Raw genomic sequence first — 15,898 nt, 5'->3', positions numbered from 1 at the left:
AACTGGCACAGTCTTGCTTAATAGAAGCGTGGACCACCAAGTACGAGCATTCCCCTTAAAGTAAGAGGCAGCTCTCCGAATCTTGGAGTGCTCTGAATAGCGTCCTCCCGCGAAAGCGATGTCAAACTGCTGTATAAAAGACAAAGCCTTCGAAGCATCTGAGTATCCTGAAAAGTATCAAACTTGATCGAGTGGCCACCTTCCTTAAACTCTCGGACTTTCTTGCTTTTATCTTCGAGAAAGTCATACTGGTTGGCTTTGTAAAAATTCTTCTTGTTCGCATAAAACTTTCCGTCATCGGAACCTGAGCTGTCTGTAGACGAGTCCTCAGTAGAACTGTGAGTCTCTGGGCGAGATTTAGCCTTCTTTGCCTTTCTCTTGCCCTTTCCAAAGCGTTGCTTCTTGCTTCGCTTTTTACCTTTTCTGTCTTCTTCGCTCGAATCCGAGGAGCTAGAAGAACTGTCAGAAGAAGAAGAAGAAGAACTGGGTACTCCTTCTAATCGAACACTCTTCTTTTGTTTCTTTGCCTTGTCAAAAGTCGACTGACGACCCAAATAACCTGGAAAGTCAGTGCTTTTCTTCTGCTTTTTGCCATGCTTTTTGGCTTTCTTTTGCGCGTCAAAAAGCTGAGCAATCCGTGCATCAACCACGTTCTCCAGTTCCTTCTCCGTATATTTCTTGGAGGCAGAAGGTTTTTTGAGAGCGGGTTTCGGGAGTGGTGGTGTTGTTCTCTGCCACTCCATCTGTACCTCTTCCAAAGAGGTCTGGTTCATATATTTTGCCATCTTCGGGTCCTTGGCAAAATTGAGCATCATCATTGTTGCATCGCTGATCAACTGGCGACGCTCTATCTCTCGCCGCTCCGCCTAAGTAGGCCAAGGCGGGCCATACTCTCTGCCTGAATCTTCGTTGTGATCCCAGCCCGCATCTCCAGATGCAGAGGGAGTCGACTGATCATTGCCTGAAGCCATAGGTGCCGCGGAAAAAAAATTCGGAGATCGGATTTCCCGTAGAAGAGAAATCGGCCGTGCTCTGATACCACTGTTACAAACTTGGACACTCCAAGTCAAGAATCAACCGCGACAGCACCAAATAACCACTTCAAAACAATTCATAGATCACAATAGATTTACACTGGCCCGGCGGAGTTCCGTGCCTAGAGATATTGGCCCCAAAGACTGGCGCCCCTTTCGGTATTTCTTTTTGTATTAATCAATCATCAAAGTACAAGAGAGCGGTTAGGGTTTCACTCTCAGACTCTGCGTCCAGATGCTCTGAGAAGTGAGGCCCTCACCACTAATTTAAAGGTTACAAGGGATGCCCAAAAGCAGAGCCCCAAAAGCTTTTAAAATCAAAAGCATCAGTTCTCTCTCTCTCTTAGAGAGTCTTTTCTCTTTTTTTTATTAAAAAAAAAAGAAAAAGCAAAATTCGCGTCGCTCATCATTTTCCAAAAATAAATAAAATAAAATCCGCCTCCGCGATTTTCGGAAATTAGGGTTTTTGGCAAAATTTAGGGTTTGCAGGAATTTTAGGGTTACTGGCAGAAATTAGGGTTTTTGCTGTCCGCCACGTCATCACTTTGTGACAAGGGGTCCCTCCATAGCCACTCACCAGGATCCCACTGTACTCGTGCCAAAGGACAACACTCCCAAGCCCATAGCCTCCAATGTCCTGTCTCAAGAGCTGCTGGGTCAGGGTCTATGACGCAAGTCCTCCCACAGATGCCCACAACTCGGATCCTCTGGAAACAGCACTCTGCTACCTGCGGGGCCTCTACTGCAACTCGCTGTAGTCGTCCCCCACTCCGAGCCTCGAAGAACAGGGCTGAGACGGTCTCTGAGCAAGCCCTGACTGAAATGAGAACCTCCAGTCGTGTGAAGGCTCCCATCCACCGGGGTGCTACTGGCTCCAAAGGCGTGAGCCACTCAGCTGGAACTGACTCTGAGATGTCCTGACACATGCTCTGAACCCCTCTCACGCCCTGTAGCTGGACAGCTTGCACCTCCTCTGACAAACCTGTGAACTCTAGCTAGTCACCTAGAGAGCGCGCTAGACCTGTTGCCATGGGCCCCAAGAAACATGAGGCCTGCTCCCAACCAAGTGGCCTCTGTGAGTGCTAACCATGGGGTTCCAGACGAGGGGCTGCTGTAGGCGCTCCTCCGTGCACGTCGGCTGTCTCTACTCTAGGCCACGCCGTAAGAGCTCCCAAGAACGAAGCAAACTCACAGCGAATCGGTCCTCCAGTCTCCTACTCAAACCAACTCGGCACAACTCTGTAAAGATCCATCTGGTCGAAGGTTGCCAAGGGCCTCCTGACTGAGGCACCCTGGCACGAAGCCTCTGCAAAAAGAACTACTTCCAGGGCTCCTCGCCTGGGAGAAGTCCTCTGACGACGAACTTCCCAAGAAGGGCTCTGCTCTGCTGTGCTGGATCAATGATCCCAAGCCCTCCCTGAGAACAAGGAAGTGTGATGACCGACCAAGCCACCTTGGCTCGGGCAATCTGAGTGTCGCGACCTGACCAAAGGAAGTTCCTGATCAGCCTCTCTACCTGGCTGATACAAGAACTCGAGAAGATCCAGCAAGAAGTGATGTACCACATAGTCGCCAACAGCACCTGGTTGGCAACTACTACTCTATCAGCCAACGAAAGTCGTGTTGAGCTCCAATGTAATAGCTTTCTCCTGATGGACAAGAGAAGAGGAGCAATCTGCTGCTCGGGAGACAAATCCAAACTAACCTGACAACCCAAGTACCGAACTGCAGTCCCTGGAGGAATCCACCTGAAACCCTCTCCTGGCATCCAATCTGGCACAGGAGCATTGCCAACTGAGAAAGCCACTGTCTTTCTCCAGTTGATCAGTGCGCCCGATGCGCAACAGAGGGTCTCCAAAGCCTGCCCACATCTGTGTAAATTGGCCTCCTGGCCCTCTACGTACAAGGCTGAGTCGTCGGCAAACTCATCGTCCAGAAGCTCATCTCCCCGTATAGGGAGTGCTAAGTCCCTCAAACCAACCTGCTGTGACACCAAAAATCTGCTCATCGCCTTTGCATAGAACAGAAAGAGAAAGGGGGCAAGAGGACAACCCTGTCTGACCGATCGTGTGAGCATGAACCGCTCACCTCTACCTCCTAACAAAAGCACCTGACTGTGAGCCTGTCTGTACAAAGCTGACACCCCTCTGATCCAAGTATCTGAGAAGCCCATCCTGCGAAGCGTGCCCTCTAGAAAGTCCCAGTCAACTCTGTCGTATGCCTTCTCAAAATCGAGAAGAAGAATCACAAGGTCCTCCCCACGGAGACGTGCCAGGGCAGAAGCCTCCCAGAAAGTGAAGATGTTGTCAAGGATACTGCGTTCCTTGACAAAACCTGTCTGAGTCCCATGTATAAGGCTCTCCAAAAGTGACTGAATCCTCAAACTCAGAGCCTTGGCAAGAATTTTGTAGGCTGAGTTGAGGATGGTGCTGGGGTGCCACTGTCGAATCTCATCCAAGGAGCCACCCTCCTTTGGAATGAGGTAAATCAGGCCCTCACTCATGCTATCCGGCATCACTCCTGTGTGTAGAATGTACTGAAAGGCTCTACACAGATCTGGGCCAAGCAGGTCCCAGTACTCCAAGAAAAAGCTGGGAGTCAGTCCATCCTCACCTCGACAGCTACCAGGGAGGGCCCTAAGAGCCGTGTGCAACTCCTCAAGCTGAAGAGGTATCTCTAGCCTCTGGCGTATCTCCTCAGTCACAAGACAAGGCATCTGCGCCCAAACCTGCTCCCTGCATGCATCCTGACTCTCTGACTGGGGCTCAGCCGACAGTAGCTCACGGTAAAAGTCAGTAGCAACTGCACGCATATCCTCAGGCTCACAAACAACTGAACCATCGAGTAGATTGCTATTGAATCAAGTAAAACTCAATTTACTTATCATAGGCATCCTGCTAAGGGAATTTTCTCCCACCTGAGTCCACTGAGATGCCTGTCGGTGAAAGGCAAACTCATGGCGCCTCTCCTCTGTGCAAGCAAGTTCCTGTCGAGCCTGCTGTAACTGCTCCTCCAACCAGGGACTGTCTGGATGGTCTCCTGCATCCTCTGTAGTGAAGCAATGCTTCGTCTGAGACGCTGCTGCTCCTCTCTCGCTGCAGCCCATCTAGCCAGAGACTCCTGGAGAAAAAAGTGGCTAAGCTGAGCTAGGCCTAGGGCCACTCTGTCTGCAGGTAGAGCCTGGTTGTCCATGCCCTCTGTCCAGAGAGCCTCTACCCTTTCTCTGAGTGCTGAGTCCAACAAGACCCGCTCTGGGATGCGAAGCATCGTGCTCCCACTTCTCTGCCTGTCTGCCACTGTGAGGATCACTGGTGCATGGTCCGAGAAGGATGTCCCTGCCAGGATGCCCACTGATTCCCCCAAGTCACTGAAGTGGTCACTAGTGTAGAAGCGATCTATCCGCGATAGATTCACTCCTCCCACTCTGCGGTCCGATCTAGAGAAGGCAAGACTCTCTGGAGGCCTCACAAAGCCAGAATGCTGCCATGTGTCCGAGACCCTCAGAGTCATACACAACCTCTCCCAAGCTGCTAACTCGACTCCATGCACAGTAGCATGGCTGCCTCCGATCCTGTCAGAAGGGTCCTCCAACATGTTGAAGTCCCCTCCTACACACCAATGGTCAACCTGTGGCGAAGACTCAACAATCTGTGACCAAAACTCTGCACGAGCACTCGCCACATTGGGCGCATTGATGTTCAGGAAGCCCACAAGGCCACCCTGAACCTGCAAAGTAATCCACTGAGCCCTGCCTGGCACAATAATCCCTTTGCCTACAATGGCTTGCTGCAATGAGTCCGCAATAGTCATACATACCCCACCCTGGATGCCTCCAGGTCCAAAAGCAGCTGACCAAAAGGTATCATAACGTCCACGCAAAATCTGACCACATCGCCGAATGCGGCTCTCAGAAAAATGGTTCTCCTGAAGCATAAGGAGATCAATCTCTCCTCGCACAAGGCAACGCTGAAGCTCCTGACGCAATCGGCCCCGCTATCGTTGAAACTGGGGCCCACCTAATCCCTGCACGTTCCACGAGACGATCCTCATGGGGAGCGAGAGAGAACAGATTCTGCCGCAGCAGCAAGACGGGCTATCTTCGAGGTAGGCTTGGATGGGGAGTAATCCGCATCCGAGCGTCCTCTAGATAGGCGAGCCTGAAGTGAGTGCCTGGCCCAAGCCCAAGCAGAGCGAGCCGTGCGTAAAGCAACCTCCTCTGTCCAGGAGTCCTCATGAATGTATACATAGCAAGGCAAACATTGCGTATCAGCAAAAACACAGTCTTTAGAGAAGACAATATTTTTTTCCTTCACTTTACATGGAATGGGTATGTTCATGGTTTTGTGTTGGAGATGGTTTCAAGAATTTTCAGCCGTGAATTTTCAGATGGTTTTGTGTTGGAGATGGTTTCAAGAATTTTCAGCCGTGGAGATTCTTGAAGACGAAAGAAGAAGGACTCTAGACGAAGTTGAAGCAAGAAAGGAGATTTAGAAGACTTTGTGTCGCTTTTGGCGCGGCCCAAAGAAGCAAGCGTTGCAGACCTTTATGAAGTTCAAGTACCGCACGACCCACACATCAGAGTGGGCCGGCGAAGAGTCCCTTCCAAGATTCTGGATGCTGTTGGTGATCTCCCTCGACGCCATACAGTTCGGTACCAGTACCTCACTTTGAAAAGGAGGGGATGTCACGTGACACATCCCAACCCTATGTGTCCGTGGACAAGCTACACCACAGCAGGGTTCAGTCAGTTTAGATTAGCAGTGATCTGGCACTTTTGTGAGTCTATTCGTAGACCGTGCATGCCCAGTCACTGAGCATAAATGCATATCCTCCGATTGCACACAACATGATCATCGGAATTCCCATCAGAATCCACTAGCATCAGTTGGGGGAATTTTCGAGTGCATTTAGCCTATTTTCCTATTTATTGGTATTTTCACTTATTATTTTTAAGTGACTTTCCAACAAAAGTAGGTAGGGCAATTTTGCTAAGTTAATATATAAGCAAACCCAAGTTAGCACTTTCTGGCAGAAGAGGCAGCAGAAGCTTCCCGCTCAACAGGCAACTTCTCAGCAGTACCCCCCCTCGTGACCCATCGCCATACCTCCCATCACCCTCCGTGCTTTTCCCGCGACAGAACCTAGCAGCATTAGCGTTTTTGCTTTCCAGGATATCCATCGCCATCCGCTTGAACCTCTAAAGCGTGGCGTTTCTTCCCTCCACTAGCAGCAGCCCCCAGATCTTACTAACGCTAGCAGTTGTTGCAGATCTGCAGCGTTTTCAGCATTAGCCTACTGCAGCGTTTTGGCATCAAGTACCTGGCGTTTTTTTCAACGATAACAGACCTGCAGCCAGCGTTTTTTCTCAGCCCTGCAGCAACCAAAACGCAGCCCAAAAACGCAGCTAGGTCAGCGTTTTTGTTCACCAGTTCAGCCCCTACAGGGACAGTAAGATTCAGTTGACAAAACAGTCATTTTCAGCCCTAGGACAGCAGTAGGAAACAGCCTTTTTCAGCCCCGAACAGTCCATGAAAATCAGCAGATAGAAGATCCCAATTTTCAGCCACGAAGTCGTCGTCGTCATCGGCATAGTCCCATTGTATCAGTCCATTGCATACGCATTGTACACCTTTGTGCAATCAAAGTAGACCACTCTCGCCGACGAGAGTGGGGCCTTCAGAGGAGGGTTTTACAACCTGTCGGGTGTCGTATCTCTTCTCTCTCCTTCTTTCAGTCTCATTCACTTGCACGCACAATCCACTCACTTTGTTCGTGACCACAACACTCTACAAGACGGAAAGCTCTCTCTTTCCCTAAAGAACTAAAAGGAACCTTGAGCAATAAAGATCACTAATCTTGAGAAAATACAACATTCATTCCGTTGCACCTCACAGGTGGACTATTGTTCAGAAATGGTAAAGTCTGTGTGCCTGAAATCGATGAGATTCGGCAAAGGATTTTGTGCGAATGCCACGATGTTAGGTGTAGCGGAATGATTGTTTGCGCTTTGCTCAAGATGAGTGCTCCGAACTGTGCTCAAGGTTCCTTTTAGTTCTTATGGAAGGGAGAGCCTTCCGTTCTTAATGGAAAGTGCTATGATCACAAACAAATTGAATGGACACTGTGTGTGCAAGTGAATGAGACTGAGAGATAGAGAGAAGAGAGATAGGACACCAGAGACGTAAAACCCTCCTCCAAAGGCCCCACTCTCGTCGACGAGAGTGGTCTACTTATTGATTGCACAAAGTGGTACAATGCGTATGCAATGGATTGATGCAACTTGGGACTATGCTGATAACGACAACGGGGATGACGACGATGACTTTAGGGCTGAAATCTGTGGTCTTCTATCTGCTGAATTTCGGGGCTGTTTCGGTGGCTGAAAATGACCTTTTTCTCTGCGTTTTTATGGGCTGAAAATGGGGGTCTTCTGCAACCAACTAGGGCTGAATCTGCTGCTGTCCAATAGGGCTGAAAACGCTGACCATCTGCTGCGAATGATGCTGAAAACCAAAAACGCTGGGGCTGCCTTGTATTGTTAGCAAAAACGCTAGGCTGTCTGGAACTGTTGATGGCGATCTGCAACTGAAAACGCCAGGGATCTGGGGGGGTGCTGGCGCTATGCAAAACGCTAGGGATTTGGTGCTGAAGGCGAGGACGACAATGCTGAAAACGCGAGAAATGGGGAGGTGCTGAGGATGTCCAAAAACGCTAGGTTTGATGGGTTCTTGCTGAGAAGGTGCCTGTTGAGCGGGGAGCTCCTGCTGTCTCTTCTGCCAGAAAGTGCTAACTTGGGTTTGCTTATATATTAACTTAGCAAAATTGCCCTACCTACTTTTGTTGGAAAGTCACTTAAAAATAATAAGTGAAAAATACCAAAAATAGGGAAAATAGGCTAAATGCACTGGAAAATTCCCCTTACTGAATTTGATGGATTTTGAAGGGAATATTGATGATCACGCTGTGTGCAACCAGAGGATATGCATCTACACTAAGCGACTGTGCATGCACGATCTACGAATAGACTCACAAAAGTGCCAGATCACTTCTAATCTAGACTGACTGGATTGACTGAACCCTGATCATGCTGTAGCTTGTCCACTGACACATAGGGTTGGATGTGTCACGTGACACACGATGTTCCTAGCGCTAGGTACCCAGGCATCCAGAGAACTTTGGCTTTGGTCAAGCGATATTTCTATTGGCCAAGAATGCGCTCTTACATAGAGAGCTATGTGAAGAGATGCGCTCAGTGTCAGGTCAATTAGGCACAGCGCTCTTACATAGAGAGCTATGTGAAGAGATGCGCTCAGTGTCGGGTCAATTAGGCAGAGCGCCTTAGGAAAGCTGGCCTGCTACACCCATTGGAAATCCTAAATGCCAAGTGGCAAAGTATTTCCATGGACTTCATCGTTGGTTTGCCAAATACTAGTCGGGGCAATGACGCTATTTGGGTTGTGGTCAATAGACTCACAAAAATGGCGAAGTTTATACCAACGAAGTCGACAGTAAAAAGCCATGAGTTGGCGGTTTTATTTGTCGATCAGCTTTATAAGCTATATGGTCTGCCAGAGGATATCGTCAGTGATCGAGATACTAAGTTCATTGGCCAATTTTGGCGAGACGTGTTTGCTCATCTTCAGACGAAGTTGAGTATGTCGTCTTCTGACCATCCCGAGTCCGACGGACAAACTGAGAGGATGAATCAGACGTTAGAGGACATGTTGAGAGCCTATGTCTCCCTATGTCTCTCATAGGCAGTCTGATTGGGAAAGGTATCTTCCACAGTTAGAGTTTGCCTATAATAGTAGCAAGCATTCTGCTACTGGATTTAGCCCATTCATGATGATGTATGGATTCGAGCCCAAATCCCCGATTGCTATTGGCTTAGAGAAAGTCAAGGAACGCCAAGCTCGTGATTTCTTGTATGACATGCAAGAAATGCTCGAATTGGCTAAGGATAGTATAAGAAGGGCTCGTGATCGAGTCACTACTTATGCTAATCAAAAGAGATCTCCAAGGACTCTAGATGTGGGACAGTGGGTCTATCTGAAGATACCCAAGACTATGCGAACAGGGAAGCATTATAAGCTTTCAGCTAGATATTGTGGTCCATTCTAGATCACAAAGAAAATTGGCCAAGTTGCCTACAAACTGGCTCTTCCTTTGGATGTTAGTGTACATCCAGTGTTTCATGTCAGCCGCCTTAAAGTGAAATTGGGCGAAGCTGACGTTGTTGTGCCTATCGAGAAAAATGTCTGGCAAGATATGCAAACTGAGTATATTTCTCGAGAACCAGAAGTAGTTCGTACCCGTCGTTCACGCCAAAAGGCTTATGACGAGTACTTAATTAAATGGAAGGGCCAATCTGAAAGGTTTGCTACTTGGGAACCTGTTAGAGCTGTGAAAGCTCAGTATCCCCACTTCATTGATGAGGACATCAATGGTTTGTAAGGGGGAAAGTATGTTACGTCCTGCGCACGGGAGAGGGGATTTAGCCCAGATGCCGTCGGGATGGGCGTCCGGTGTCCGGGCGGACGTAGTGTGAACGCGGCCAGTGTGGCCGGCCATTATTATAAAAGGGAGGCCAAGGCCTCATTTGCAGTTATCGACCCCCACTGGCAGAGTGCCAGTGGTTAGCCTGCAAGGCTAGGAGTGCGCGAGGTCACCTCGAGGAGGTGAGGCCGGGTGGTATGGGACGCTCGGTCTTATAGGGGCACGCCTATGTCCTCGGACGTTGTCCCCAGCACGGGGGAGCTGCCAGATGGTGGCTATGGTCGGGTGGTTCGTCTGATTTGTATCTGTAGGCGGTCTGTGTAGCCGGGAGATCCTCTCTCGTCGTTCGTTTCACCATGTCTATAATACTGCATCATGCATCCATCCACTGAGGATTTTCTGTTTGGTTTTGAAGGTTGTCCCTTTACTCTCCTTGTCCTGGATACCTAAGGACATTGACGTTTGTATTATTGATCGGTCTCGTAGGTTGAGAAAAAGCTCTCTTTCTTTCTTTCTTCTTTCCCTCTGTCCAGGTTATGTGGCATAGATAGATATGCCTCTGTAATATTGACTTTGCTTCATTTTTGCAGTATCGGAATGTCACCACAATTCTAACCAGGGAGTATTTGGATGCTCGTCCAGATGGGTGGCTTGAATATGCTGCTCAAAGAATATCACAACTGTACACTCGCTCGCCCTCCATTATATTATAACCTTTTCTGGTCTTTGATGTGACTGTATCATGAGAAAAATTTTCTTCTGTGACTATATTCAGAGGATCTAAAAAATGCTACAACATGTCTAAGTGTGAAGAAGAATTGCAGCTGGTTCTTCCTGCCAAGCCACCTTTTCTGCCACGTCAATTTGCGGCGTGTGCAGTTGTCGGAAATTCAGGAGACCTCTTGAAAACTGAATTTGGCCAGGAAATTGATGCACATGATGTGGTTATACGTGACAATGAAGCTCCTGTTAATGCAGTAAGTATCCTTTGCCAGTAATTCTCCTCAAAATGACCACTATACATATGCATTTTTAGAGAATAACTTTTGGTTGCAGTGCAGAAGTATGCAAAGCATGTTGGTCTGAAAAGGGATTTCCGTATCGTTGCCAGAGGAGTGGCAAGAAACATGAAAGAAGTTGTAAAGGGAGCTGGTAGGGCCTTTTCTTGCAATGTTGGTTTGATCTCAAAGCATCACAAAAAGTATGATAAGGTTTATGGTTTATGTGAGACTGTGTTATGACATTCAGTTCACGATTAGTGAAGTCAAAACATTCAATGTAATGAAGAGTCAAAAGAAAACCATACTTTCCATCAAGTTGGTGCAGCTTCTGTGCACCAAACAAACAAACAGGCACATCCACTGCACAGGCAGAAGAAAACTATAATAGTATTCATATGGAGGTTGATCTCTTAATAAATGCATACTAAATCTTCTTGCATGTGATTTGGCAGCCGATGAAATTTTGATCATAAAAAGTCTGATTCACAGGGACTTCAACACTATGATAAAGGTAAGGTATTTGACGAAGTTATGTTTAACTTATTTTACAAAGCTTGAAATTTTCTTTCTGATTTGGTTTGAAGTGGTTGTTGAGAAATTATTTGGGCTTTTACTTGTGTGCAGGAGCTTCCCAACCCAGTTTACCTCTTCCAAGGAGTAGTTTTTCGACGTGGAGCAAAGGGGACAGGGGTCAAGTCCATAGAGTTGGCTTTATCTATGTGCGATCAAGTAGACATCTATGGTTTTACAGTTGATCCTGGCTATACTGAATGGTCTGTTCTTCCCTCTCCCCCATTTTTAAATCTTCAAAACACACACATACACACACACTTTCTTGATAATGTACAAATATGAGTGAAATTACAAAAGAAGCAACAGAAGGGTCGCACTCGTACCCATCTTGTGAAAAAGTGGGCACACATTTTGGTGGCTCATTATACTCACCAACTTTGCAGGACAAGATATTTTTCAACACCTCGCAAAGGCCACAATCCATTGCAAGGCCGAGCATATTATCAACTTCTTGAATGCCTTGGAGTAAGTCTTAAGTTGTGAATGTTTGTCTGTAAAGGTTTTTTCTGTGCTCAATCTATGATTTTCAACCTCTATGCACTCAAGGTTATTCGGATTCATTCACCTTTGCGCGAAGAAAGAAAGCAGAATTGGGAAGTGGTACCCAGCAGGCAAACATTAATGCGCGCGCATGAAGCTGCACGTAAGTTGCGTAGAGAGCCATTGGATCATCCTGACAGTGTTGGACCTTTCAGTGCCTGCAAAGTTTGGGCTAGAGCAAAAGCTGAAAGAGGGCCTCTGTCAGGCTCTCCGGATATGAGCCATGTGCGGAAAAACTCGAACTATAGCAGATGGGAAAAAATGGATATCAAGCATATGCGAAAAGAGGCTCAGCAACATTATAAAGCATTGAAAGGCACCAGCTTGTATAAGCTGGATGGTAACAAGTTGGATGACCTGGTCTGCATCAAGCCAGCAAGGTCAAGAATGTCTGAGGCTTAGCTGTGGATCATCAGTTGTTTTGCCAGCGTGACACAGGTTTTGCCATAAGGATTTCTCTGTGTGATTGGCGGGCGCGCGACACACACAGGCTAAATGAAGAAGCTTCCCACGGAATCCATCTCCCTTTCAGGGTTCGCAGGAGTCTGTGAAGGCAAGTATGAGCACTCTTCTTTGGTCTCTACACTAGCTCTTAGACTCTGTTTTTTTTGGAGGGGGGTGAGGGAGTTACTATGATAGCTGGGTCTCTCAATATCTCATTCCTATCCACTTGGAATACAGCTAATCAGAGCAACATTGCCATGTTTCAAATGATGAGGGTCTCTCAATATCACATTCCTCTTCTCTTGGAATACCGCTAATCAGAGCATCAGCTCCCTCATGTTTTCCTGGTGCGGTTTGTTGCTACAGTTCTGTAAGGTGAGCGGTGCTCTGTATATGAAAGCAGGATTCATGTAATGAAAGCAGCTCTGTATATGAAAGCAAGATTCATGTAATTTCTTGGGGGATGCTTGATGTTCATGCTGAGGCTCAAATCCTTTTGAGGTTGTTTTTTGAATATAAAGCTCAACGATTTTTCTATAGCTATCACTCCAATCATTATCCATTTGACAGATCACTCTGATGAAGAGGGAAGCCGGCTTGTCCAATGCGGGCTTCAAATTTTCACATTGTCTTAGGTCACAATCTACTCCAAAGGAAGCTTCTCCCGCCAAGAGTGAAATAGCACCTATCTAATAATGGATTCACCTAGTAACATTAATACTATAGTGGCATCCACATTGGGTATGGTAGTCCTACCGGACATCCGCTGGACGGGGGCCTTTTTCTACCAGGCGAAAATCCTGGAGTACCTGGGCAAGATTCAGCACGGTCTGTGAGTTACAAGGGTATGTCCCTCTCTCTCAGCCTTGGTCCTTAAATGCATCACTGAATTCGTTTGGTGATTTCCCGACGTTACCCTCGGGTGGCGTGACTAACAAGGGAACATGGATTGACTAACATGGCATGAAAAGACTTTTTACTCCCCCGAGGGGGAAACCTGCTTCCATTCCCCGTTGACATGCCACGATACGGCATGGAGGCGCTTTTCCCCTTGTCGGCAAGTCCGCAAGGTAACTTGTCTTTGACTCGTTTGCGTGCACGCGAAGCAAAGGCAGTTCCTTGCTGGCTTGCCGGCTCTAGCCCAAAAAAGTAAAAAGTAAAAATGGCATCCACATGGTGCATCTACCATTATCTTATTAAGGACAATATTTTTTCCATCTCTCTCTCTCTCTCTCTCTCTCTCTCGGGATAGTTTCCCACGATGTTTAAAATTCTCTTCTTCTTCGCGCTAATATTTTACCCTTTTTTTTGAAGGCAAGCTCAAAATCTAGGTGGGATTTTGCAATTCTAGCCAGTTAAAAGTACACCCTCGGGTTCTGTCAAACATTGTCCTAAAGCAGCTAAACGTAGTGCATGTGGCATGTTTCATTTGATTCTCTCTCGCGGATGATAATACAATCTCTCTCTCTCTCTCTCTCTCTCTCTCTCTCTCTCTCTCTCACACACACACACACACACACACACACACACACACACACACACACTTTTTTTTTGTAAATCGATTGATTAATTTACTAGTGGGAAGCCTCAATGCGAGGAAAACCCACTGAAAAGATCATATACAAGGGGAAGAGCACAAAACTCCTCAACTGTAGAACGTAACTAAAAACATTCATATGAAAGTTGATGCATCTCTGAGGTGATATCACCAGCTTCCAAAGCAAATCGTAGCGATTGCCGAAGAGAAAGCCTGAAGAGAGGAAACGGATCCGCATGAGTACGATGGAACATGTAAGCATTACGTTGACTCCACATGGTCCAGAAAGCCGCCCAATATCTGATCCACATGAAGAAGACCGCAAAACGTTGTAACGTCGGTGAGAAAATGCCAAATGCCCAGAACCTTTTGTGAAAGAAAACGGAGCCGTATACACGTCGATACATGGTGAAGGAAGTCTTTAGTAATGCAGCAATCCCACAGCAAGTGACAAATGTCCTCTTCTGTAGTCGAACAACGTACGTAAGAAGAAGGACGAATATGATACGCCCGAAGGAAAGTGCCAACGGGAAGCACTCCAAGTAAACAGCACCAAAGAAACAAATGCGCTTTTCCACAAGGCAAAGAGGAGCCTCCTCCACCAGAGGTCAGATTTGTGCATGCGCCAAATGGCATTACAATGACCATCAAGCCATGCTCGTGGTAGAAGAATAGCATAAATTCGAGCTGCAGACATATCTCGAAAAGGCGTCTCCCGAAAGGCCCAATCGAACATGCGATCGCCATCAGGCGAAGGCGAAACAGGCAAAAAGTTGAGCAACATGCTTTGAAGCTCTCTCCAAAACTGACGGTAATGCATGCCCAACCCAAAACGGCGAGCAGCAAAGGAAAACTCAAAAGTATACCTAGCCTCATCGACCACATCCTCAACCACACGAATGCCACGTCCAGAGAGAAAGTAAGCCTGACGAGGTGAGCGGTCGACCAAAGTAAGAGAGAATGCCCGACTCCAATGGAGACTTTCCAATCGGATCGAATCACCTTCCTGCCGAGGATTCCATGATAAATGCATCGTAACCTCTTTCCAAGCAGATATTAAAAAGGAAGCAAGTGGACATCGAGGAATGTGTCCTTCCATCTTGCCAAAAACCACCTCCTAGAGAGAGGGTTGCCAATGGCCAAAAGCAGAAGTAACAACATGCTGACTAAGGAATGCAAACATCAACGTCCAAGGCTGAGTTTGTTGCACAAGAGTAGGCAACAACATAGCTTTCCGCACAAGCACATGCCTGCGCAAATCCAAGATATTAAGTCTACCAAAACGTTTTGGAGTGCAAAGCTTCTCCATCGACATCAAGCATAAGCCTTTTTTCATAGCATGAGTCCGCCACAAATGAGACATAATATCCGACATAAGAGAATCAAGACATCGCCGAGGCCAATGCATCAATGGCAAAAAGAACTAAACATACGTCAACAGGATACTCTGAACAATTTGCAGACGAACATGCAAAGGCCAAGTAGAAAGCTTCCAGTAATGCAATTTGACATTCAAGCGTTGCATGACCCAATCGACTTTCTGAGAGTGAGTAACATTCCAGCCAATTGGATAACCCAAATGCCTAGTGATCACATTTGAAGGCGCAATCTCACCTGGCCACAACAGACTATGCCAATCACAAGAACGGAGAGGCAAAAGCTTCGATTTACAAAAGTTGACTTTAAGCCCAGCCGCAATGCCAAACAGTTCCAAGGCTTCCATAATCACCTTGACATCTGCCTGCTGATTACGAGGCATAAATAACGAATCATTAGCGTAAGCCTGGCCAACCAATGTACAACCCGAAGGTAACCGCAGACCATGCAGACTCTGAACGGAGGTCAAGTAATCAAGATAAGTCAACAATGGGTGAGTAGCAACAACATACAACAGAGCACTAAGGGGGCAGCCTTGCCGGACCGAACAACCAAGAGGCCAAGATTCAGTTAATTCACCTTCCAAAATCCTTGAAGACGTGCTACATGCATACAAAAAATAAACCACATTGGCGAATTTAGGACCAAACCCCAAACACGTCATGGTGGCGGCAATGAAGTCCCACTGTACAGTGTCAAAGGCCTTTTCAATGTTAACTTGCATAACCAATACATCTTCTTGAGTGTACTTAGCGTACTCCATGCCAATCAAAACATTAGCCAGATTATCCATAATCTGGCGACGTGGAATGAAACCACATTGAGCCCGATGGAGTCCTGCAAAAAGATGGTCTTCAATGCGGTGCACCAGCATCTTAGCCAATATCTTATAAACC

The 15,898-nt window shown here is 47.1% G+C and overlaps 1 protein-coding gene across 2 annotated transcripts in view; it reads left to right on the top strand.

The window, feature by feature from the left end:
* MGP2 (MALE GAMETOPHYTE DEFECTIVE 2) overlaps positions 1-12,629 on the top strand; it is a 99,432-nt gene extending 86,803 nt beyond the window's left edge. The window contains exons 5-12 of one of the 2 annotated variants that reach the window (XR_015189879.1): positions 10,121-10,212; positions 10,306-10,507; positions 10,592-10,682; positions 10,984-11,042; positions 11,156-11,304; positions 11,488-11,569; positions 11,651-12,197; positions 12,326-12,629. Coding sequence is in view for 1 of the 2 variants with exons in the window: in XM_086525726.1 (XP_086381852.1) it covers positions 10,121-10,212; positions 10,306-10,507; positions 10,592-10,682; positions 10,984-11,042; positions 11,156-11,304; positions 11,488-11,569; positions 11,651-12,046 (1,071 nt within the window). In the remaining variant the exon portion in view is untranslated. Of the gene's footprint in view, positions 1-10,120; positions 10,213-10,305; positions 10,508-10,591; positions 10,683-10,983; positions 11,043-11,155; positions 11,305-11,487; positions 11,570-11,650 lie in introns of both variants that reach the window. The other variant, XM_086525726.1, reaches the window with a different exon arrangement.
* The last annotated feature ends 3,269 nt before the right edge of the window (positions 12,630-15,898 follow it).

The sequence above is a fragment of the Adiantum capillus-veneris genome, chromosome 12 (assembly GCF_014529385.1).
Source record: "Adiantum capillus-veneris isolate H3 chromosome 12, ASM1452938v2, whole genome shotgun sequence".
NCBI classification, from domain to species: domain Eukaryota; kingdom Viridiplantae; phylum Streptophyta; class Polypodiopsida; order Polypodiales; family Pteridaceae; genus Adiantum; species Adiantum capillus-veneris.
This window is presented reverse-complemented; position numbering and strand designations above follow the sequence as displayed.